Genomic DNA, 24,091 nt, shown 5'->3' with positions numbered 1-24,091 from the left:
AATCATCAGAGTTGGAGGGGATTGCCATCAGTCAGAAAGGTCGCAATATGGACTTGAGGAAGGTGGCCCATTCAGTTTAAGGATGACTGTACACAAGGAGACCAGACCCAGGCACTTCTGCAGTCTCTCGTTACAAAAATAGCTGATATGAACTTTCATATCCTGTCATAAGCAACCTGTTCATCCAGAGTCAAGTCAAGAGTGTTTAATTGTCATATGTATCGACAACGGAACAGTGCAATTCTTACTGTTTGGTTGCATACTGTCTCCTTGCTTGGATGACAAATAACTGTAAAGTCCCAAAATACTAAAGACCTGAAGTGCTAACTTTGCAGAAAGGTTACCTTATTTTAGAGGTCAAGGTCTCTTTTTCGCCCTTCCGAATATTATGGACATGGGTTAGAGTCAGAAGCTGGGTATCCGGTGTCCAGTAATCTAAATGAAATATCTTTATTTGTCATTCAAAACAAGTTTGAACAAAATCTTGACCCTTCCCAGTCATTCCATTATCAGGAAGTATAGGTCAGGAGGTGAATGGAATACTCTACTTGTATCATTCCAACAAAGCTTACGAAGATTAACACTATTCATGAACATTGCTGGACTGCAAAGATAGCCCATGTTAAAAATTCACTCCCTCCATTACTGGACCAGTCTTAATCAACAGCCATCTTATGGTGCCACTCACCACTGCTACTTCCAAAGTATTTCCCAAGCCCATAACATTCACTATCTTGAAGGACAAGTGGGAGGTTCAGGGAGATGGGGTGTTTTCTGGGAATGTTACCAGCTGCAAGTTTTCCAACAAGTTCCACGTTATCTTGGAAATGTATCATTGTTCCTTCATTGATGCAACATTGACATTCCTAGAATTCTCTACTAAACAATGGCGTTGAAGTACCTTGGTAACAGGACTGCAATAGTCCAAAAAGTTTGCTCCTCGTTATTTTTTAAAGGCTATTTAGGGTTGGGCAAGAAGTCCTGTCACTGGTGCCTGCGTTCTATCAAAATTAACAAGGGAAACCAGCTACCTTTACTCACAGATTTTTCTCGCATTTGCTGACTGGAGCAGACTCCTGTTCAGAACTATGCGTATCTTCATTCTAGTGCAGCCCATCCCTCAGCAGAAGATTCAACATAAAAATAAAACCTTGACAAAGTCATTTATCCTTTCTGTAAATATCTTTGTGATGGTACGACCAGTTGAAACACGTTTTATTTCACAGACTCCTAATCAAATGCTGCTGATCGGTTTGTCAACTTTGCTCCCATTACCATGAGATTAAGAAAGAATGGTGACATGATTGGTCATTTGCATATATTGTGCTGGGCTGAGTTTATTTGACATCTGCAATCTGGTATCTGCTGGTGATAATATATCTGAGTCCTCTGCACAGTGGAAGAAAACGTTAACTGGGTGAGCACCAGGGAAGCCACGTGCTGCATGATCGCACAGAAATATTATAACATAATCGAACCGTCACTGCATCTTGAATCAATTCTTTCCACCACTCAAAGGTATTTCTTGCTTTGCACAAGTAGTGGCAAGATAACAGCCCTAATATTTGTCGATGAAAAGGATTTAAAAAACTCTTTTTTTTTTTTTAAAGGCAAAGTTTGATAGAAAAGGTTTTAAGTCTAACATGGGCAGGACCTACACAGTGAATGGCAGGGCTCTGGGTAGTGTTGTAGAGCAGAGGGATCTAGGAGTGCAGGTGCATAGTTCCTTGAAGGTGGAGTCGCAGGTAGATAGGGTGGTCAAAGACGCATTTGGCACATTGGCCTTCATCAGTCAGAGTATTGAGTATAGAAGTGGGAGGTCATGTTGCAGTTTTATACGATGTTGGTGAGGCCGCATTTAGAATATTGTGTTCAGTTCTGGCACCATGTTATAGAAAATATGTTGTCAAGCTGGAAAGGGTACAGAGATGATTTACAAGGATGTTACCTGGGCTAGAGGGTGTGAGCTATTGGGAGAGGTTGAGTAGGCTAGGACTCTATTCCTTGGAGCACTTGAGGATGAGGAGTGATCTTGTAGAGGTGTATAAATCATCAGGGGTGATCTTTTTCACGCAAAGGGTGGTGGGGGTAGGAAACAAGTTGCCAGAGGAGGTAGTAGAGGCAGGGACTATCCCAACATTTAAGTAACAGTTGGACAGGTACATGGATAGGACAAGTTTGGAGGGATACGGACCAAACACTGGCAGGTGGGACTAGTGTAACTGGGACATGTTGGCCGGTGTGGGCAAGTTGGGCCAAAGGGCCTGTTTCCAGACTGTATCACTCTATGACTCTAGTCTATGACTCTATGACATAAAATATGTATGTGTATGAATGTATTTGCTTTCAGATGTTGTCATGCAGCATTCAATTTTCCTTTGTTTATTTAATTATAGTTTAAAATCATCATCTTGATCAACAATTTAAACAAAACACTGAGCAGTTGGAGTTCACACTTTTATTCTGAGCCTGTGTTGCTCTTTGATTTTGATTTATTTTTGACACGTTAAGCCCATCATATGAGTAACCATAATGAATATAGGAGCTGAGGGAAACCAGGATAAAACTGGAAATAATGTTTAAGTGCGATTATTCTTGAAAGCACGGGGGCTGAGCTTAGAATTTGCACTGCACTCTTTCAGGTTCTTGAAACATAGAAGGCAGTACAGAAAATATTTTTTTGGTCGCAATATATATTTTTGGTTGTAAACCAATTTGGTAAATAATAGCTGCAGCACTTCATTATCTGCATCTATACAAACAGTTGACAGTTTAATGATGAAACTCGTTGGGTAAGTAGAGTACACCACAAGCGCAGCGGTAGAGTTGCAGCTTTACAGCGAATGCAGCGCCGGAGACTCAGGTTCGATCCTGACTACGGGTGCTGCACTGTAAGGAGTTTGTACGTTCTCCCCGTGACCTGCGTGGGTTTTCTCCGAGATCTTCGGTTTCCTCCCACACTCCAAAGACGTACAGGTATGTAGGTTAATTGGCTGGGTAAATGTAAAAATTGTCCCTAGTGGGTGTAGGATAGTGTTAATGTGCGGGGATCGCTGGGCGGCACGGACTTGGAGGGCCGAAAAGGCCTGTTTCCGGCTGTATATATATGATATGATATGATAAGAGTAAACAGCAGTTGTGTGACTCCTGTTTATGAATGCTTAAAAAAATGCATCTGTTGAACACACAGACTTTGCTGCTTTGATTTCTGTCATTCTAGTTAATGCTTTGAAGAGGTAACCCTCAGGTTTCGGAGGAATGGGGCTTCCATTTGAAGAAAACGAGTCTTGTCGCAATTTTCTGTAACACAGAGCTGCATCTTTTGTGCATGGGCCAAGAAGCACAAGCCGCACAAAAATAGCTTGTTTATTTACCCCTTTCATGCAAGTTATGTTAGAACACATTGTAAGATGTATCTAAAAACTTTGGGTAGTGATTTGACAAATTCTGTAAGAGTGAATTTCAGTTATCAGAATGACCATAACGCAGGGGTGGCCTGAATGTTCCAGCTTCTTGTGGTGAACTTTCAGCTATTTTCATCATCCCGTCATCCTCTCTTGCCAGAAAACTGAAAATGCAACTTTTCTTTGATTACATTTTTCTTCTGAAATGTTAGAGTTGTGGCTGTGCCTGGCTTTAGTCCCTGCCTTTCTCCTGCAGTTGTCATCAACAAATTTAGTGAATCGTGCAGTCCGTGTTTGGGCATTGTTGACAATGTAACAGGAGCTGGTTACTGCACACTGTGCACATCTTCCCTGCTGGTTAATCATAAATGGGAATAAATGTTTCACTGGCACATTGTTACTATGAAGCATATTTCAGAGCATTATTGTTAAAACACCTATTTATCTCACACATTCCTTGCTATTGATAGAAACAGAACTATAGAACACCAAGCACTAATTAACAAATAACTAGTCATCTAATAAAACTTGCGATATTGAAGGCAGTACGAAAGGTATTGTACCTAACAAACCTTTTTTTGTTGCAAACCTAATTGGTAAATAACGGGGCAGGAGCAAAGGTAACAATTTTCCCCCTTCAGTTATGCAAGAAGATCCACAGAACAGCATAATTGGTCTGTGCTCGTCTTTACGTTCAATATATTAAAAGCAGTGATTTTTGTACCTACAGTGGGGATCACCACCGTAAACTTTGCTGTAACTCAACGAGAAACATTTCGCTTTTGTTCCTTGTTTGTATTTTAGACAAGGGGTAGGGGATAGAGAGGAGAAGCAGGGACTACCTGAAGTTAGAGAAGTCAATGTTCAAACCGTTGGGGTGTAAACTGCCCAAGCAAAATGGGTGCTGTTCCTCCAATTTGCACTGGGGCTCACTCTGACAATGGAGGAGGCCCAGGTCAGAGTGAGGCCCAGTGCAAATTGGAGGAACAGCACCTCATATCTCGCTTGGGCAGTTTACACCCCAGCGGTTTGAACATTGACTTCTCTAACTTCAGGTAGTCCCTGCTTCCCCTCTCTATCCCCTACCCCATTCCCAGTTCTCCCACCAGTCTTCCTGTCTCCGACTACATCCTATCTTTGTCCCGCCCCCTCCCCTGACATCAGTCTGAAGAAGGGTCTTGACCCGAAACATCACCCATTTCTTCTCTCCCGAGATCTTGTCTGACCCGCTGAGTTACTCCAGCATTTTGTGTCTACCTTTGATTTAAACCAGCATCTGTAGTTTTGTTTCCTTCAACCACAACCTCGTTTACAACATCGTATTCTTTGTTGAAGACAAATGTAAACTAATTATTTATGCCTTCTGCCATGCGTAGACTGTTTTTGTAGACTCTGATCAGCAACACCTTGCAGACCTCTTCATTACGATCATCTCCCCTTGCCACCAGTTTCCTATGTTGTATTTTTAAAATTCCTTTTCATCTTCATTGCTACTCTTTTCTCAATGTAGTCACTTCTCTCGTGTTCTCTTCTTACTTCTCTAATCTTTCATCAAATAGGATTTGAATCCTGCTCTATTTTCTTCTTGATCATCCACAGACCTCTAACTTTAATTTCCATACCTCCTCCCTCATGGGAATGTACCAAGACTGAAGCATATACATTCTACTTTTAAGGCCATCTGTTGTTCAATTAGTTTTGCCTGCCAATCTTTGCCTTACTTTGCCTGAGCCAAATCAGTTCTCATTCCAATGAAATTGGTCCTTCTCCTGTTAACTACTTTAACCTTGGAGAGGTTACATCCTTTTCCTTAACTTTTCTAAACTTCATGACACGGTGATCACCATTTCTTGAATGTATTCCTTATTGAGTTTTGTTTATTGTCACATTTACTGAGGTACAGTGGAAAAACTTGATGCTTCCTTCACTTGGTCTGGATCATTTTCTAAAACCAAAATTGTTAATCCTGTCTTCCTTGTTGGGGCACGTACACGTTGATTAAGAATATTCTCCTGAATAACTTTAAAAAATGCATTTGGACAGGCACATGGATAGGAAAACGTTAGAGAGATATCGGCCAAAAGTGGGCAGGGGACTAGTGTAGATGGGGCATCTTAGTCGATATGGGCAAGTTGGGCTGGAGGGCCTGTTTCCGTGCTGTATGACTCTAACTTCTGACATTGTCTCTTGTGTTAATATTACTACTGTCCCTAACTATTTGTACATTATTGGTTACTTGCTGCTAAGGAAGTGTAGAGATGAAAATTCAAATCTCTCTACAGCATTTGTGGAATCAAATTGTTACTTTCCTCTTCATCCCATCCCCAAATTCTAGATCCTTTTCCTTAACTTTGGTATTGATGACAAGACAAAATTACCAGATTGTTGCAATGCCCATCAAGTTCACTAATATCCTTCAAGAAAGGAAATCTGCCATACCTGCCTTGATATGACTCTGACTCAACGCCAAGTGCTTGACCTTTCAGGGATGCTCTGAAATGACCTAACAAGTCGAGTGATTCTATCAGAGGTACAGCTGTAGCGCTGCTGCCTTGTGACTCCTTGTGACCCAGATTTGCTCTTGACATTTGGAGCTGTCATGTGAAATTTGCATATTCTCCCTGTGACCGCGTGAGTTTCTATGGGGTGTTCTAATTGCATCCCACATCTCAAAAATGTGCTGGTAAGTTAATTAGTTACATTAATTTATCCATTTAGTGTAGGTTAGTGGCAACCCTTGAAGAGCGTTTGGATCTGATGGTGCACCTGGTCATGTTCTAAAAACCTGCGTGAACCAACTTGCTACAGTTTTTGCAGACATCTTCAACCTTTCATTACTGAGGTCTAAGGTTCCCACCTGCCTTAAAAGGCCATCAATAATACCAGTGCCAAAGAAGGGTAAAGAAGAGTAAACGGACCGTTCGCACAGCTGAGAAGGTTGTTGGCTGCAACCTTCCCCCCATTTTTCGAACTGTACACTGCAAGGGCCAGGAAGCGAGCGGGCAAGATCATCTCTGACCCCTCTCACCCTGGCCACAAACTCTTTGAAGCACTTCCTTCTGGAAGGCAACTCCGGACTGTCAAAGCATCCACAGCCAGACATAAAAACAGCTTTTTTCCACAAGTGATAGTTCTACTCAATAACCAAAGTCTGTAGTCTCTTTTTTGCTCTGGTTTATTTTCACCATTTTATGTTTAGACCGTAATGGTGTATCCTTATTGTTTTGATGTGTTTATTGTTTTGATGTGTTTATGCTTTATTCTTAATTGTTAACTGTATGTTTGTGTTGTCATTTGTGAGCGGAGCACCAAGGCACATTCCTTGTATATGCATACTTGGCCAATAAACGTATTCATTCATTCATTCATTCATTCATTCATTCATTCATTCATTCATTCAAGTGACATGCCCCAATGACTATCTATCGATGGCACGAACATCGTAAAGTGCTTTGTGGTGGTAAGTGCTTTGATAGCTTGGTCAACTATCTTAGTAAGAGCCTGGACCCACTACAATTTTCTTTCTGCCACAACAGATCGAGGGGGGGGGGGGTGATCTCGCTGTTCTCCGCTGCACTAGATCACTAAGGCAATAAAACACATACGTCAGGCTGTTGTTCAATATCATCAACCCCTCCAAACTTGTTACCAAGCTCGGGGAACTGGATTTCTACTTATCCATTTGCAACTGGGTCCTCACTGGAATTTAGAAGGATGAGAGGAGATCTTATCGAAACGTATAAGATTATTAAGGGGTTGGACATGTTAGAGGCCGGAAACATGTTCCCAATGTTGGGGGAGTCCAGAACCAGGGGCCACAGTTTAAGAATAAGGGGTAGGCCATTTAGAACAGAGATGAGGAAAAACTTTTTTAGTCAGAGAGTTGTGAATCTGTGGAATTCTCTGCCTCAGAGGGCAGTGGAGGCCAATTCTCTGAATACATTCAAGAGAGAGCTAGATAGAGCTCATAAGGATAGCGGAGTCAGGGGGTATGGGGAGAAGGCAGGAACGGGGTACTGATTGAGAATGATCAGCCATGATCACATTGAATGGCGGTGCTGGCTCGAAGGGCCGAATGGCCTACTCCTGCACCTATTGTCTATTGTCAACTTCCTCATAAACAGCACACAATCGGTACAAATTGGCAACAACACCACCTCCTTGATAACCATTCACACAGGAGCTCCTGACGGCTGTGTTTTCAGTCACTTTATACCTATAACTGTGTAGCTGGACACTGTTCCAACTCCATCTTTAAATTCACCGATGGCACCATTGTTGGGCAAATTATGGGTCATGGTGAGTCAGAGTATATGAGTGAGATTGTTCGTCTTTGCTATCTATTGAGCGCTATGTTTACAAACCTGTTGTGCTGCAGCAAGAAAGAATTTCATTGTTCCATTTCAGTGCATATGACAATTAAACACGACTTGAAAGATTCGAAGGGGAATCCATAAGCATTTGAGAGGAAATTGTAGAACAAGGAAGTAATGAGGCAGGGGGAATTGGACAAGAAGGGTTGATCTGTTGGGCTGAATGGCCTCTACTATTCCAATAGGTAACATCATTTGCTGCCCCACAAGATGAGCAAGGAAACCTTCACCTGATTTCCTTTAACTATCCTCCCTTTTATGTTTTATCCCCCCACCGATAAAAGGAGTGGGTAATTTGAAAAACCATCATCTACATGGCTGACCAAGCAGTCCAAGTCCTGAGGAATATAGCTACAAACTGGGTCAGCGCACAGATCTTTGGAGATAACGTCCTGTCATCATATAGAGGACACCCTCCAGTATGTATGGCAGTACTATCTTGCTGAGGTGGGAAAACTTCAGACAGATCTGGTAGCTCTAAACTGGGCATCAGTGAAGTGATGTGAACTGTCATTGTGCACATTTCCGTTGCCAATCACAATATCATGGCCTAGCATGTACCATCACAGTCAGACCAAAGGATTGAACCCGAGTAAGTTAAACAGCTAATGGGATGAAGCAGTTTCAAGTATCTCCACGTTCTCAACAATGGTAGGACCCAGTACATGGCTGCTAGAAAAAAAGACTCAGACATTCCCCCATTAGTCTCCAGGCAAATCTATTTGCTCCATCTGAATTTGGGAAAGGCTGAGAACACTGAAACAGGGAGCATTTGTAAATGTGATCTTGCTCTTAGCTGGGCATAGGGGTGTGGTCTAATGCACTCTGCAATTACATGCAAATAAACGGCAAACAAAACAGTTGGAAAATAACAGCAGTGTGTAATTATCAGTGAACATCACTTTCATCTTGCGATGGTAGGAAGGTCATTGATAAAGCCTGTAAAGATGTTTAGGCCATCAAACTGAGAAACAGCTGCATGGATCCCGTGGCAGCAATAAGAGCTCCAAGCAGATTATACATTTTTAAATATAAAAATGTTGAGCCCTGCATCTGCTGAATTTTCTTTTTCTTTTTCTCTAATAACCCGAATAAAAAAATAACTTCTCTGTCTCTGGTAACTTTTTTCAGTGGTCGTTAGACCCATATCTGTTTTTTCCATCCCAGCAACCCCGCTAATGCTACACCGCTTATCTCATCTCCAGTGTAATTAATCGATTTTTGACATTGTTGCACTTGCACAACATGGTTGAGCAATAGATGAAAATGATGCCGAAAGCTCTTAACGTGCTAGATGGCAGTCATTCAATATTTGTCAACTCTAAAGGCACAGTTCAGGGTCGCCTCTGGCTTTGGTTGCTCTGATGTTAAAAAAAAGAGCAAGATGCCAAGCATGAGTGGACACCAAAAGATCGTCTGGGCCATCAGACATGCTGCAGTGTACCACGTTGTATTTCATGTACTTAAATTCTTTAACTAGAAAGCACTAGGTTATGGATGTATAAGAAAATAACTGCAGATGCTGGTACAAATCGAAGGTATTTATTCACAAAATGCTGGAGTAACTCAGCAGATCAGGCAGCATCTCAGGAGAGAAGGAATGGGTGACGTTTCGGGTCGAGACCCTTCTTCAGACTGATGTCAGGGGGGCGGGACAAAGGAAGGATATAGGTGGAGACAGGAAGATAGAGGGGGATCTGGGAAGGAGGAGGAGGAGAAGAGAGGGACAGAGGAACTATCTAAAGTTGGAGAAGTCGATGTTCATACCACTGGGCTGCAAACTGCCCAGGCGAAATATGAGGTGCTGTTCCTCCAATTTCCGGTGGGCCTGTTATGGATGTGGCTTTTTAGCTACTGGTGGCGGACGCGATGTATCTCAATAATACATCCTTGTGGAGTTAAGAGTATTTTATTGACACATGCACCAGGAATGGAACAATCAAACTCTTACTCCTGCAGCTTTACAAGCACATTAAAGGCAACACCATAACAAATAATATGCACAACTTAATCCATATATAATAAACAATAATTCAATTAATTATCAGTTATATTAGATAAATGGATCAAAGTCCATAGTAGTAGGTACTGAGGTGGGATTGTGCAGGGTGGTTCAAGAGCCTGATGGTTGATGGAAAGAAGTTTGCCTTGAACTTGGAGGTAACGGTTCCCACGCTCCTGTACCACCTTCCTAGTAGTAGCAGCGAGATGAGAGCAGGGGCAGTGTGTGTGGGCTTTTGTTATTGGATGCCTTTTTGAGGCAGTTCTTCCTCTAGATCCTTTGGTGGGGAGGATGTACCTGTATTTTCAAAACTGAAGAGAGCGGTAATCTCAATGACATGTTCCCTATATGTATGGAACTTGACATATTAGAACTGAGAAGCATATAATCTGGTAGTGAGTGTGTAACTAATTAGTATTGATGTACAGAGAGAAATATCTTTGGGGCAGATGGAGAGGTGGGATTGTGGAACCTTGGAGCAGTTTCCACATATTGAAATGAAATTAAGAGATATGAAAACGGGAACTGAGTTAAATGATCATCCATTCTCCTTTTGAATGGCAGATGGATGACTTGCATGCTGGTTTCAAGAGAAAAATGGTCAGATGCACAGAAATGAGCTTTTGTTTTTATGTTAAATTTCCAAGCATGTGACAGGACTTTTAAGTTGTGCAATGGTACAATTTTATTGGTGATGGGAATTAATTATGACAGAGAAGGAGGCCACCCAACCCAGTCTACACTAGTTCCAAGAGTACCCCCATTCTCCCACAAATTTTCCCAGTAACTATTTACATCACAGTGCCTTCAATTCTCTGCCTTACCAAGCTTCCATCGCGCACCTACAAATTGGGAGCAATTTACTATTGGTTGGTTTATTAGTGTCACGTGTACCATGATGCAGTGAAAGAACTGGGTGCTATCCAGTCAAATCATGCTATACATGAGCACAATCAAGCCATGTGCAGGTACAACAGGTAGTACAAAGAGAAAAATACCAGAATGCAGAATATAGTCAGTTATAGCATGTTTCAACATTATAGGGTTTAGAATAGTTAGTTGTTAGTTGAGGAAAGATGATATCTAACCAATTAGTTGAGGAAAGATGATATCTAACCAATTTGATTGACTTATTTGAGGAGATACTTAGAGCATTGAGGAGGGCATTGTGTTTGATGTAGTCTACATGGATTTTAGCATGTCCTATTGGCAAAGTCCAACATGGTACACTGATCAAAAATATAAAGAGTCCTGGATTAAGTGGCTCTAGAGAGGTTGGTTTGACCTTTGAGCACTTGCATGCTATCCCCATGACATTAGGTTTCTGCCAGGCCCTTTGGTTCATAACTGTACAAAACCAGTCACTGCAAAACTCCACTGTCTGGTTTCAGTATTTCTTACAACCTGTGTTGTGCAGAAAAAGGGCAACTGTTGCAATTCAATCTGTTTGGTGGGGAGTTTGAGGGACTTTTTAAATATAAAGCCATTTTTGGAAATATTTGTGTTATTTGAATATGGTATCACTTCATTTTGTACTGGGATTTTTTTCAGAATATTAGAATATGGTTTCAGGGAATTACCACACAGGGCCATTTTGTATTTGGCTTATTAAGTGGACTGAGTGAAGATGGAACATGGTCAGTATAAAGAGGAGAGATGGGGGTTGGTAAGTGGTAGGTGACTGAGATGGGGTGAAGGGTGCTGGGCAGATGGGGGACTGTTGGAGTTGGAAGACAGGCAGGAGTAATAGGTGGAAGCAAATAGAATCAGTCTGAAGAAGGGTCTCGACCCGAAACGTCACCCATTCCTTCTCTCCCGAGATGCTGCCTGACCTGCTGAGTTACTCCAGCATTTTGTGAATAAATAGAACCAGGGGAGAGAAGGGTGAAGGTGAAAACAGCTCTAGAGGATGATAAGTAGAAGCACAAAGGTTATGAGTGTCAGAATCAGACAAGTAAGGAAGGTGATAATTGGAACCATTAACAGAGAGATGAAGGACAGATGGAACCAGATAGAGAACTTCTGGTGGGTGAAATGTGTGGATAGAAGGTGGATTGAGCCAGGAGGGGGAGGAAGCAAATATTGGTGCTGGGAATTATGGGAAAGGGACCAAAAATGGGAGAACTGGAAGTGGATCAGAAGGGGAGAGAGGGAGCACAGAAGAGGGCGTTGCAGCCTTACAACGCTAGAGACCTGGGCTTGATCCTAACTATGGGCGCTGTCTGCACTGAGTTTGCACATTCTCACTGTGACTGCATGGGTGTTCTCCAGGTGCTCTGGTTCCTCCTACGTTCCAAAGACGTGCAGGTTTGTAGGTTAATTGGTATCGGTAAGTTGTAAAAAATTGTCCCTAGTCAGTTGGATAGTGTTAGTGTATGGGATGATCACTGGTTGGCGATTCCTTTATTGAAGGAAGCAGAGGGTGATGGTAGAAGGTTGTTTTTTGGATTGGAGGCCTGTGATTAGTGGTGTATCTCAGAGTTTGGTGCTGGGCCAATTTCTATTTGTCAGCTACATCAATGAGAACATACAAGGCATGATTAGCAAGTTTGCAAATGACACTGAGGAAGATGGTATTGTAGATAGTGAAGATGGTTGTCATAAATTCAAGGCCCCCTCAGCCCTTGACGCCATGGAGTGCCTGCCGACCATGGATGAGTTAGATGGAGAGCCGACGGTAGAAGAGCTTAGCAAGGCCATTGACAGCCTGGCCTCAGGCAAGGCCCCAGGCAGCGATGGGATTCCCCCTGACCTGATCAAGCACTGCAAGACTACCTTACTGCTTCCTTTGCATGAAGTCCTCTGCCAGTGCTGGCAAGAAGGAGCTGTACCGCAGGACATGAGGGATGCCACGATCATTACCCTCTACAAGAACAAGGGTGAGAAAAGCGACTGCAACAACTACAGAGGCATCTCCCTCCTCAACATCATCGACAAGGTCTTTGCTCGGGTCATCTTGATCCACCTGCAGAAGCTGGCAGAACGTGTCTCCCCAGAGTCACAGTGCGGTTTCCGAGTTGGAAGGTCAACAGTAAACATGGTCTTCTCCCTTCGCCAGCTCCAGGAGAAGTGCAGAGAACAGCGGATGCCCCTGTATATTGCTTTCATTGTCCTCACCAAGGCGTTTGACTTCGTCAGCAGAGATGGCCTATTCAAGGCTCTCCCAAAGATAGGCTGCCCACCAAAACTGCAGAGCACGATTGAATCCTTCCACATTAACAAGAAGGGGACAGTGCAGTTCAATGGCAGTTTCTCGGAGCCCTTCGACATCCGCAGTGGCGTCAAACAAGGCTGCAACCTCGCTCCCACACTCTTTGGGATTTTCTTCGCTCTGCTCCTGAAACATGCCTTCGGCACCGCAACAGAGGGGATCTACCAGCGTACTAGATCAGACGGCAAGCTCTTCCACCTTACCCGCCTCTGAGCCAAGACAAAAGTACGTGAAGCTCTCATCAGAGACATGTTGTTCGCCGATGACGCAGCAGTTGTGTCCCACACCCAGCGGGAACTACAGTCACTGATGGACCGCTTCTATCGGGCTTGCAAGGACTTTGGGCTAGCCATCAGCCTGAAGAAGACGAACGTCCTGGGACAGGATACAGAGGCACTGCCTGTCATCACCATCGACGACTACGAACTCGATGCCGTCCATCAGTTCACGTACCTCGGCTCCACCATCACCGACAACCTCTCCTTGGACACAGAGATTGACAAGAGCATCGGGAAGGCAGCTACAACTCGAGTGTGGACCAGTCCAAAGCTGACAGTGAAGACAAAGATAGCAGTCTACAACGCCTGTGTCAACAGCACGCTGCTGTACGGCAGTGAGACATGGACTACATATGCCAGACTGGAGAGAAGACTTAACACCTTCCACCTTAGAAGCATCTGCCGTATCCTGGGTATATCCTGGCAAGCCAGAGTGTCCAACGGCTAGATTCTGTCTCGCGCTGGCCTTCCGAGCATGTACACCTTACTCAGGCAGCGCAGGCTGCGGTGGCAGGGGCATGTCCACCGCATGGAGGATGGCCGTATTCCAAAAGACATCCTCTATGGGGAGCTAACATCTGGGAGGAGAACCATCGGCCGCCGCCAGCTACGTTACAAGGATGTCTACAAGAGAGATTTGAAGGTGCTCAACATCGATGTGGAGTCCTGGGAGAGCCTTGCAACTGACCGTACAAGGTGGAGAGGTGGATCAGTGGGCAGGTGGACTGAGGAATGGTTGATGGAATTTAATGCAGAAGTGCGAGGTGTGTGGGAGGTGCAGAAGCACGAGGTGTGAAGTTTAACCAGGGCAGGACCTACACAGTGAATGGCAGGGCTCTGGGGACCATTGCAGAGCAGCGGGATCTTGGAGTAGAGGTGTATAGTACCTTGAAAGTGACTTCACTGGTGGATGGGGTGGACAAGAAGGCTTTTGGCACATTGGCCTTCCTCAGTCAGAGTATTGAATATAAAAGTTGGGAGGTCATGTTACAGTTGTACAAGACATTTGTTGAGGCTGCATTTAGAATATTTTGGTCATCATATAGGGAAGATTTTGTCAAGCTGGAAAGGTGCAGAGAAAATTTGAGGATGTTGTGACCCTGAGCTGTAGAGAGAGAGGTTGAGCAGTCTAGGACTTTATCCCTTGGATCACAGGTGGATGAGGGGTGATTTAATAGAGATATAGAGTCTCCAAAATCATGAGAGGAATAGATAGGATAAATGCACTGTACTCAGGGTAGGGGAATCAAGAACCAGAGGACACAGGTTTAAGGAGAAGGGAGGAAGTTTTAATAGGAACCTGAGGGGCATCTTTTTTTACACAAAGGGTAGTAGTTACATGGACGAGCTGCCAGAAGTGGTAGTTGAGGCAGGTACTATTACAATGTTAAAAAAAAATTGCACAGGTACATGGAGAGGATGGGTTTAGAGGGATATGGGCCAAATGCAGTCAGGTGTGACTAGAGTAGATGGGGCATCTTGGACGGTGTAGGCAATTTGGGCTGAAGGACCCATTTCTCTGCTGTATTACTCTATTAAACTTATTGACTTCCACAATAACCTGGTCAATACCTTTTCCCTCTCCATTTCCAAGGATGCCACCACTTTCTCCCAATTTCTCAATTTCTGCTTTATCTTCTATGAAGATGAAGCTGCCTTTTTCAGGACATCTGAATGCCCTCTTTTCCTGGAAATGTTCTATCTCATACTGTGGTTGAGTCCTCTCTCACATTTCCTCCATTTCCTATATCTCTGCTCACACTCTCCCTCCTTCAGAATAGAGATAGTGTTCCCTTACTCCTCTCCTTTCACCCACCTACCTCCATGTCCAGCACATCATCCGTCGTCATTTTCCCCAACTACAATGGGATCCTACCACAAATCACATCTCCTCACCACTTTTTTCTGTCTTCTGCAGGGGCAACTCTCTTCATGAGTTTCAATCTGTCAGAACACATGGACAATTCCTTGCCGCCTCCCCCTCACTGATTATTCTGGTTGACCCACCAGGTCCACCAACAGTTTCTTTTTGCTCTAGATTTCAGCATCTGCAGCTCTCCTGTCGCCAGTTAATTTTGTGTTGTTTGTGCATTTGAAGTGTGGGCTTGGCTGCATGAGCATCAACAATGTTGGCTGCCACATACTGGAGTTGATTTAAAATGCAATGGTTCCGTTCTGTTAGAAAGAATTTCCTGTGTGTGTCACTGACATTATGTGTGGTATTTCCCATCTCTTCTCCTTCATCAAAAGTGGTCATGACTCATTTTTCAGTTAGTGGAAAGTTATTATTTAATCATGCCACTAACAGTTAAAATAAATCATGAGCTGAAATTACCTTTCCGATATGCCAGCCTTTGGAAGGGCAGTAACAATGTGTCCTTATATTGTGCATGTCTGATCCACCTCATTCCATAATTGGTTCTGTTCAACAAAACCACTTTCGTTATTTGGTACCATACCATAGCATCTCGCAATGAAGTCAATCCTGAGTGTTCTGATAGAGAATAGGGCAGCACAGTGGCACACTTGGTGTCTTACAGCATCCGAGGGCATGGTTAGATCCTGACTGCGGATGCTTGTCTGCATGGTTTGTACGTTTCCCCTGTGACCTGCGTGGGTTTTCTCCGGGATCCCCGGTTTATTCCCTCACTCCAAAGACATACTCCAACGATTTGTAGGTTAATTGGCTTGGTATATTTGTAAATTGTCCCTAGTGTGTAGGATAGTGTTAATGTGCGGGGATCACTGGTCGGTGCGGACGAAGGGCCAAAGGGCCTTTTTCCACGCTGTATCTCTAAATTAAACTAAACTAAAGAAGTCAAGAATTTCTTCACAGATACGGATTATGGTGCACTTCAGGGCTATCCAAATCCTTGGATACGTGCCTTCTGTTGTTTAGGTGTGGCTGATGTCAACAGATTGTAGTCATTGTCAATATGTAAGCTTTGTCCTGCCTCGTCTCTCTTCCAGTTTTTTCTTCACCAGCATTCAGTCTCAAGAAAGGTCCTGACCCAAAATGTCACACATCCATGTTCTCCAGAGATGCTGCCTGACCTGCTGAGATACTCAAGCACTTTGTGTCTTTAGATAGTAGTCTCCAAGTGCTCGGGCACGCAATGCTTTGACACATTTAGTTACAACCATGGCCACCTTTAAGTCCATGGTGGCTAACCAAATGTTATGCTTATGCAAACAAGGTTTAGATTTTTGACCTGATGGTCCAGTAAAGAGGTAAAAAAAATGAACATGGAACAGTACAGCACTGGAAAAGGCCCTTCAGCCCCACAATATTTAATGCCTACTTAAACTAATCCCTCCTGCCCGCATGTGATCCATATCCCTTTTAGAGATACAGTGTGGAAACGGGCCCTTCAACACACCAAGTTCACGCCAACCAACGATCCCTATGTACTAGTTCTATCCCACGCTTTGGGGACAATTTACAAAACTCAATTAACCTACAAACCTGCATGTGTTTGGAATGTGAGAGGAAACCCATGCAGTCACATGGAGAACGTGTTAACTCCATACAGACAGCACCTGTAGTCAGGATCAAACCCGGGTCTCTGGCGCTGTAACAGAGCAACTCTCCCGATGTGCCATTGTGCCATTCTATCTAAATGCCTCTTAAATACTATTAATGTTTCTGCTTCCACCATCACAGCTGACAGCACATTCAAGGCATCTAAAGCTATTAAGTTGACAACTTCAACAAATTGAACACGGTTTAAAGAAATGATAATCTATGTATTTGCACCAGGTGGTGCTATATGCCATAAAGTATCATAATTTCTTTCTTTAAACAAAATTACTATAACGTGCATAAAATAACTTCCATAAATAAATGCATGCCCTGTTTTTTTGTAGGTCCCCTCAAACATATATGTAGGTTAATTGGCTGGGTAAATGTAAAAATTGTCCCTAGTGGGTGTAGGATAGTGTTAATGTACGGGGATCACTGGGCGGCACGGACTTGGTGGGCCGAAAAGGCCTGTTTCCGGCTGTATATATATGATATGATATGATATGATACTTGTTTTATGGTTAATGCTTTGTTTTGAAGGTGTTGGCTCACCTATTCTAGTTTTCTCCAACTTTAAAAGTTTGTATCAAGTTATACCCCTGCCACAGCTTTGAAATTGCACTAACCGTATCACAAACAACATTCACCGAGATTTTATTTTATTGTCTTCTTCTGGCCCTCTGTAGCCTTTAACATGATATGAGCACACCAATGCCTTTCTTTTGTACCCACATGGGTACCCATGTGCCCATATGACTGACGCTTTAATCGATGTTATGCCCACACGCCACCTTTACCACTTTAACTAATTGTGCTGGCAATTTCATAAATCCTTGGATTTCTAAACTAAGGTCCCTCTGTCCTTTAATATTCCCTTAGGCCATTGTGCGTCCTACACTTTTCTGGTCCTTCCGAGGTCCATCACTTGTCATACTTATCAGGATGAAATTCCATTTACCAATATTCTGTTAATCCTATCAATTGATCCATATCATTCTTCACTCTGCCAATATTATCCTCACTAAAAAATAAACATTCTGTTGTTCATGTTATCTGCAGACTAAATAACCTTATTTTCTGCATCCATTCCCAAATCATTAATGTAAATAACACACAGCAAGGATCCGAGTACAGACCCTTGTACACGAAGAGCCTCAAACGTTTAATCTCAAAAGCTACCCCCCCCCCCCCCAACTATTGCCCTTTGCTTCCTGTTATTAAGCCAATTTTGGACCCAATGTGCTATCTTAGCTTACAAAAAAATGACCTTAATTCCTCAGCGCTTCACTTGGGAGCCGTGAACCCACTAACAGTACTTCAAACCATTTTGAGTAATTGGTCACTTGAGTAACTGGACATTTGAATTAGATAATGCTTCATTCCCAAGTTGAAAAAGGTATATGTGCACTCTCTAGGAGGCTGACCATTCCATGATAAATCAAGCATGCGTTGATATTGCCTCTCTATTGTGGTCAATATCCTGTGAAAGCTTCAGAAACTACAGCATCAATGTGGGCCGTGCCTCAGCGATGGGCACAAATAGTCTGGATATTCCATTGCAATGTTCATTTTCAGTAATAACCTCCTAATGTTCGTTCTTAAAACAAACTTGTGGTTAGTTTGTGCTAATGCCTCATCTAAAAAAAAAAAACACTTTTCCCTGCTGATAACCACTTTTGCATCAGCCCAACAGCTCACTAGGTATATTTACTGACAAGTACATCAGGTCATTGTGTGGCTCTGGCAATCTTTTCAGATGGAACAGCAGGAATTGCATGCTGATGATCAACAGCAGTAACAAACGGGTTCCATTTTCACAAAGGTCCATGTTAATGATGTCCAATGATGAAAATACACATAATCTGGTAATCACAAAAGTGCAAAAATAATAAAGGAACAATTACTAAAGGTAGAGATAGAAAGAAACTAGTTTTGACATTTGTAGAAACTAAACTTGTATAAATACGTTAGGCTCTTGAATCTAATATGGGGTGCTCACTCATATATAGGGGTGTCATTAAGTTAGATCTTTGTAACCTGCAGGTGGCCTGTATTTACATCACAGCATAACTTGCAAGTTGTATATTTGTCTTAATTTCTCTTTTGCTTTGTGCCCTGAATAGGTCTTTTCGTTTTTGGCCTTTGTTCTGGAGGAGGTGGTGGCATCCTGCGAGATCTGTCATGCACTTTACTTCTTTGAGTTTGTCAGCTGCAGTGCCTTCTTCCTGACTTTTCTCTTGTTAATTATATTGACCACGTCTCTGAAAGAAAAAGTGAGCAGAGTCAACTGGCAAAAAGTGGTAAGTATAACGATTTAACAAAGTTTTTGTTTTAGCGTGGTAAATTTGTGGTGATGTTGATGTGATTCTTAGTCTTTCTGTCTATGATGCTGCTTCCATGTACTTGCTCGGCCCTAATCAAATGAACATGGATCACAATCACAAACATAAGCAAACTTCAGGCTAGATCATGAAATTTGTTTCAAGAAGCAATTGAGCACGTGGGATGGGCCCCAGTAAATTCCCAAGAGTGGCATTAATCATAAGGTCATAAGGAATAGAAGTAGAATTAGGCCATTCGACCCATCAAGTCTACTCTGCCATTCAATCATAGCTGATCAATCTCTCCCTCCTCACCCCATTTTCCTGCCTTCTCCCCATAACCTCTGACACCTGTACTAATCAAGAATCAATCTATCTCTACCTTAAAAATATCCACTGACTTGGCCTCCACAGCCTTCAGTGGCGAAGAATTCCACAGATTTACCACCCTCTGATTAAAGAAATTTCTCCTCATCTCTTTCCTAAAAGAACGTCCTTTAATACTGAGGCAATTACCTTTAGTCCTAGACTCTCCCACTAGTGGAAACTAGTATTAGCCAGTGTCCACAAACTGTTTCAATGCATCTACATTTATTCAATTAGAGATGGTGAGGAATATTTCTTTAACCTATTGATTAGGAGCAGAACTAATCCAAGCTATTTATTGCTGCATCAGCCTACTTTTTCAAATGTCATAAAAATGATGAAAGATGATCTGTCTTTTTCACCAGTAAGCTACAGTCTTTTTCCCCCCAGTCTTGGACCACTTACCTGTGGGCCTAATCTGACAGCAGTTTTCTTCAGGCTTTGGTCAATAGTGGTGCCATCAAGTTACTCTGTATAATAGCTATTTCATTTTCTCAACTATATTACATACCCCTCTCTTGCTGTACTTAATATTTCACATATTTGGTGTTCACCGTGGAGGAATATAATGCATCCGAGGGAGAATAGTACTAATCTATCAGAAGCCGAAGGTTTCGCTGTCCACGTTATATTCTATTCTATAATACCTTATGCAACCCAGAGTCACCAAAGCTCCCAAGGCCCACTAAAGCCATGCTTCTCTGCTCTCACCTTTGGGTCTGAACTCCCATTGGATCAGATAAGCTCAAGATGCTAGTTATGTGTACAGGATGTTGGCTGAACCGTACGTTTCTATAACAGCGTGCTGTTTTGCTCATTATGGGCAGCTCTATCAATTTTGTTATATCTTTGTCATGTCAGGTGCCATACAGTTGATGCCTGGCAGTCTATCGGGTATTGAATAGAGCAGTTTCTTTTTTTTAAATCACTCATTATTGTTGGAATGAGACATTGGTCAAGAAAAATACCCAGCATCATTCAATATTTGTTTCTTTCTGAAGATTTTCCATAAACTCATTTTCTGATGTGTGCCCACTGGAGGATTTACAATATCATATATTGTACGCATCTCCAAATATAGCAGAAGCCCTGAAACCATTTTCTTTAACCTACAAAAAAATGGTATGCTGACAGTGAATGAAAGGAAATGATTCATCACTTCCTTTGAAATACAGCAGGAAATTGCAATCACAATAGTCTTTCAGTTATAGTTTGTTTGGTCTTCAATTTAATGTCTCTGCTCCTTGTATTGCACATTAAAACCCAGACAAATGTCTTCTTGTGGATATGTATTAATAAAAGAAAGCATGCTAGTAACATAAGCGTGATGGATAGTTGAACCCCACCTGCAATATTTAGGTGCAGTATTTAATAGCTGCTGAGCTACATGGATGATCCAAATCAAAGTTTACAGGGAGGTTTTGCTTGCTCTGTTTTTCAGCATTTTTCAGATGCAAAAATCAAGAGCAGGATTCTTTAATCTGGAGAACAGATTTATTTACCTTTTTTTAACCTTCCTCAACCACTTCCTCCAGTAACTCATTGCATTTACATCCTACCCTCTGCAGAAAAAGTTGCCTCTTGGGTTTCTAGTGATTTTCTCTCATCTAAAACCTCTGCCTGCGAGATCTTGATTTCCCCCCATCCTTGTGGGCATATAGGTATAGGTAGACCAGTATATAATTGAGAATGCAATCTTAAAATTCCTTCTCGCTTCCATGGCGGGTGAAAAAGTTAATAAAACAAATTCACTACAAAAATGCTCCCTTTACTACAAAATTCAAAAGCTCTTGCATTGAAGCAGAATTGAAGTGCTGTGTGTGTCTCATCCCATTTTTTTTTTAAAAGGCAAAATAATTAGTTGACAAACCTCTCCCCTGCTGGATCCCAAATGTGTGCACAAGCTCACTTTGCTGTCTGATAACCATTACATCTGGTTCAGCTACATTTTTTTGTGCAGTGGTAGAGGTGTCAGAGTTCCTCTGAAGTAGGGTAAAATGCTAAAACATCAATCTTAAGCCCCCTTGAGTGCATTACTCACTGGCCCAAATCCCAAGAATAGAATTTGTTGAAAATTGTCAAGATTGGCTTCTCCCATGTCTCCTCTTAAAAATGAGCAGGTTACTGATTGAAAGCATTCTTCTGCATTCTTTATAGTTTTCTCCTTGAATGTTTAGATGCGGTTCGATGTTCAAATGTCTTGTTTTGTTTAAAACAAATTGCAAAAAGTGGAGCAGATAGCAGAAAGTTAACCAAATAAATATTTACGTAAAATTCTGAATTTTGGACATCAAAATTATGAATTTGTAAAATCAAATGTTGGGAGGTCTGGCGTTTTGTTAGCCTTCCCTATTACATGCTCCACTTCTATGCCAGGTTTCTAGTTTTATGCACAAATATCTCCAAATTCTCATTGTGCTGCAGGTTTTCTCCAATTAAACTATTTTTCTCGTATTGTTCTTATCAAAATGAGCAACTTCGCATTTTTCCTGACCATGGACCATTTGCTGATTTATTGCCCATCCATTCAACCCATCAATATCTTATTTAAAAACGTTGTATATTACTTGCAATTCGCCTTTCCACCTATTTTTAACATCCACAAATTTGGCTACCATATATTTGTTCTCTTCCTCCATCTTTTACACATCTCGTAAACTGTTGTCTTCAATAATTCATCCTTCTTCAATGCTATGAGTATTATTAAGGAGAAAAGCCTGCTTTGTTAAGGGGAGATCCAGCTAATTTTTCAAAGACTTACCAAGTGTGTCAATGTGGATGGTGTGATTGTTGTATTTGGACATGAGTAAGGCCTTTGAAAATACCCTACATTAGACTGGTTCAAATGCTAAGAGTCCATAGAATCCAGGACAGTTTCATAATTATATTAGCAATAGGAGGCACAAGGTAATGGTTCTGGGGTTTTTAGGATTAGAAGCTCCTAATCAATGATGTATTGCAGGTATTGGTAATGAAACCCTTGCATTTTGTTATCTACATTAGTGATCTGGATTTGAATGTTGGAGGTAAAATTTATCTACCCATGTCAGCTGACATTAGAATTGATATTGGTGATGAGAATATTCTTCGGACTACAGAATTATGTTGATGTGTTGATGAGATGAATAGAGAAATGACAAATGGAATTTGGTCTTGAAAACCTGAAGTGATGCATTTTGTAAGGACCAATAAAGCTAGATAAAAACAATGTATGGTGGGACCCTGGGAAGTACTGAGGCTGGGCAGTATCCAAGGATCCTTGAAGGCAGCAACATGGGTAGCTAATGTTGTTAAAGCGGCATGCGGAATACCTGCCTTCTTACCTGGGCTGACTCAAGGAACTGAAGATGTTGGTTTACAACAAAAAAAACAGTACAGGAATAATGCAGCATGTCGGACATCTCTGGAAAACATGGTTAGGAGAAGGGTCCCAACTAGAAATGTCATCTATCTTTCCTGGTTGACCTGCTGAGTTACTCCAGCATTTTGTCTCTTTTTAAAAAAAGTTAAATGGTGTTAGCCACTGGGAAAGTTCTAAAGTCGTTGTTTGGTACCAATGGCTGGGGTGTGTTCTGCTGGTGGTTTTGGAGTTGCTTTAGACTGAGATCAGTTTGAGGGCGTTACTGCAATATGAACCGCAAACGAGCTTTTGTAATCCAGATGGGTTGGGTTTGTTTGACTTGCAAAGTTGCAAGGGCTGAGACGGCAGTAAGTGAAAATTACTTATTTGTTGATCTCATAATAAAAATAAGACTTTCACAAGATAGTGTTATGTAACATGGGACTTCTTTTGTTTAAAAGGCTTGTAATAAAGTTTGTACAAGGATAATAAATCCTAATTTAAATGCCACAATACTACCAATGCAAACCCGTGTGATAACTAATTATTGTTACTTCAATTCATGGAGGATATCACTATAATATTGAGAGGACACGGGTTTAAGGTGATTGAGCACAAACAAATGTAGTTACAATGCTAACCCTTTTATAAAATCTGGTTAGAATTTGGATAGTCCAAGGGTGGGTGCAGATTCACCAGTATTTTTAAAAAAAAATTGTTTAAATGCATGTTGGGGGGGGGGGGGGGGGGAGGGGGAATACAATTGTAGAGTTAAAGTGAGTAAAGATCTAATTGGTTTGTTCCTCAAAAGATCCGGCCTCTATATGCTGTGCTATTTCATGGTTTAAAGCTGCCTCAATGAGTTGTATTGCTTGTTAGCCATTACTGTCTCAGTTCTGGAGTGTAAAGGAGCAGCCATATTTTTCCAACCTATTAATGAAAATAGAACTTGGTAATGATGTTCCATGAGCTGTACTCCTGGTCTATCGAAGTGGTGGAGGTAACAGGATTAGAATATGCCATTAAAGAATGCTTGGGAGTTATTGCAGTCTATTTTGAAAATAATGCATCAGTGGTAGAGAATGGATGCCCACGCTCGCAAGCTGCATTGGTCCAAATTGAATTTTGGGTTGAGCATTGTTGAAACTGCCTTCATCCATGTTGTTGGCTTGTGCCTTGCACTTGGTGGAAAGGCTTTGTCTCTGGAAGATGAGTTGCTTACTGCAGGACTTAAGCTGTCATTGTGTTTATATGGCTGGTCTTGTTGGACAGA

The 24,091-nt window shown here is 42.0% G+C and overlaps 1 protein-coding gene across 1 annotated transcript in view; it reads left to right on the top strand.

Annotated features, from left to right (window-relative positions):
• The window catches only part of cmtm6 (CKLF-like MARVEL transmembrane domain containing 6), a 66,029-nt gene that overhangs the window by 25,021 nt on the left and 16,917 nt on the right, over positions 1-24,091 (top strand). The window contains exon 3 of the mRNA XM_078417692.1: positions 18,915-19,091. Coding sequence (XP_078273818.1) covers positions 18,915-19,091 — 177 coding nt within the window. The remainder of the gene's footprint in view (positions 1-18,914; positions 19,092-24,091) is intronic.

The sequence above is a fragment of the Rhinoraja longicauda genome, chromosome 2, assembly GCF_053455715.1.
Source record: "Rhinoraja longicauda isolate Sanriku21f chromosome 2, sRhiLon1.1, whole genome shotgun sequence".
In the NCBI taxonomy this organism is placed as follows: domain Eukaryota; kingdom Metazoa; phylum Chordata; class Chondrichthyes; order Rajiformes; family Arhynchobatidae; genus Rhinoraja; species Rhinoraja longicauda.
Note: the sequence above shows the minus strand (reverse complement) of the source record. Positions and strands in the feature narration are given on the sequence as shown.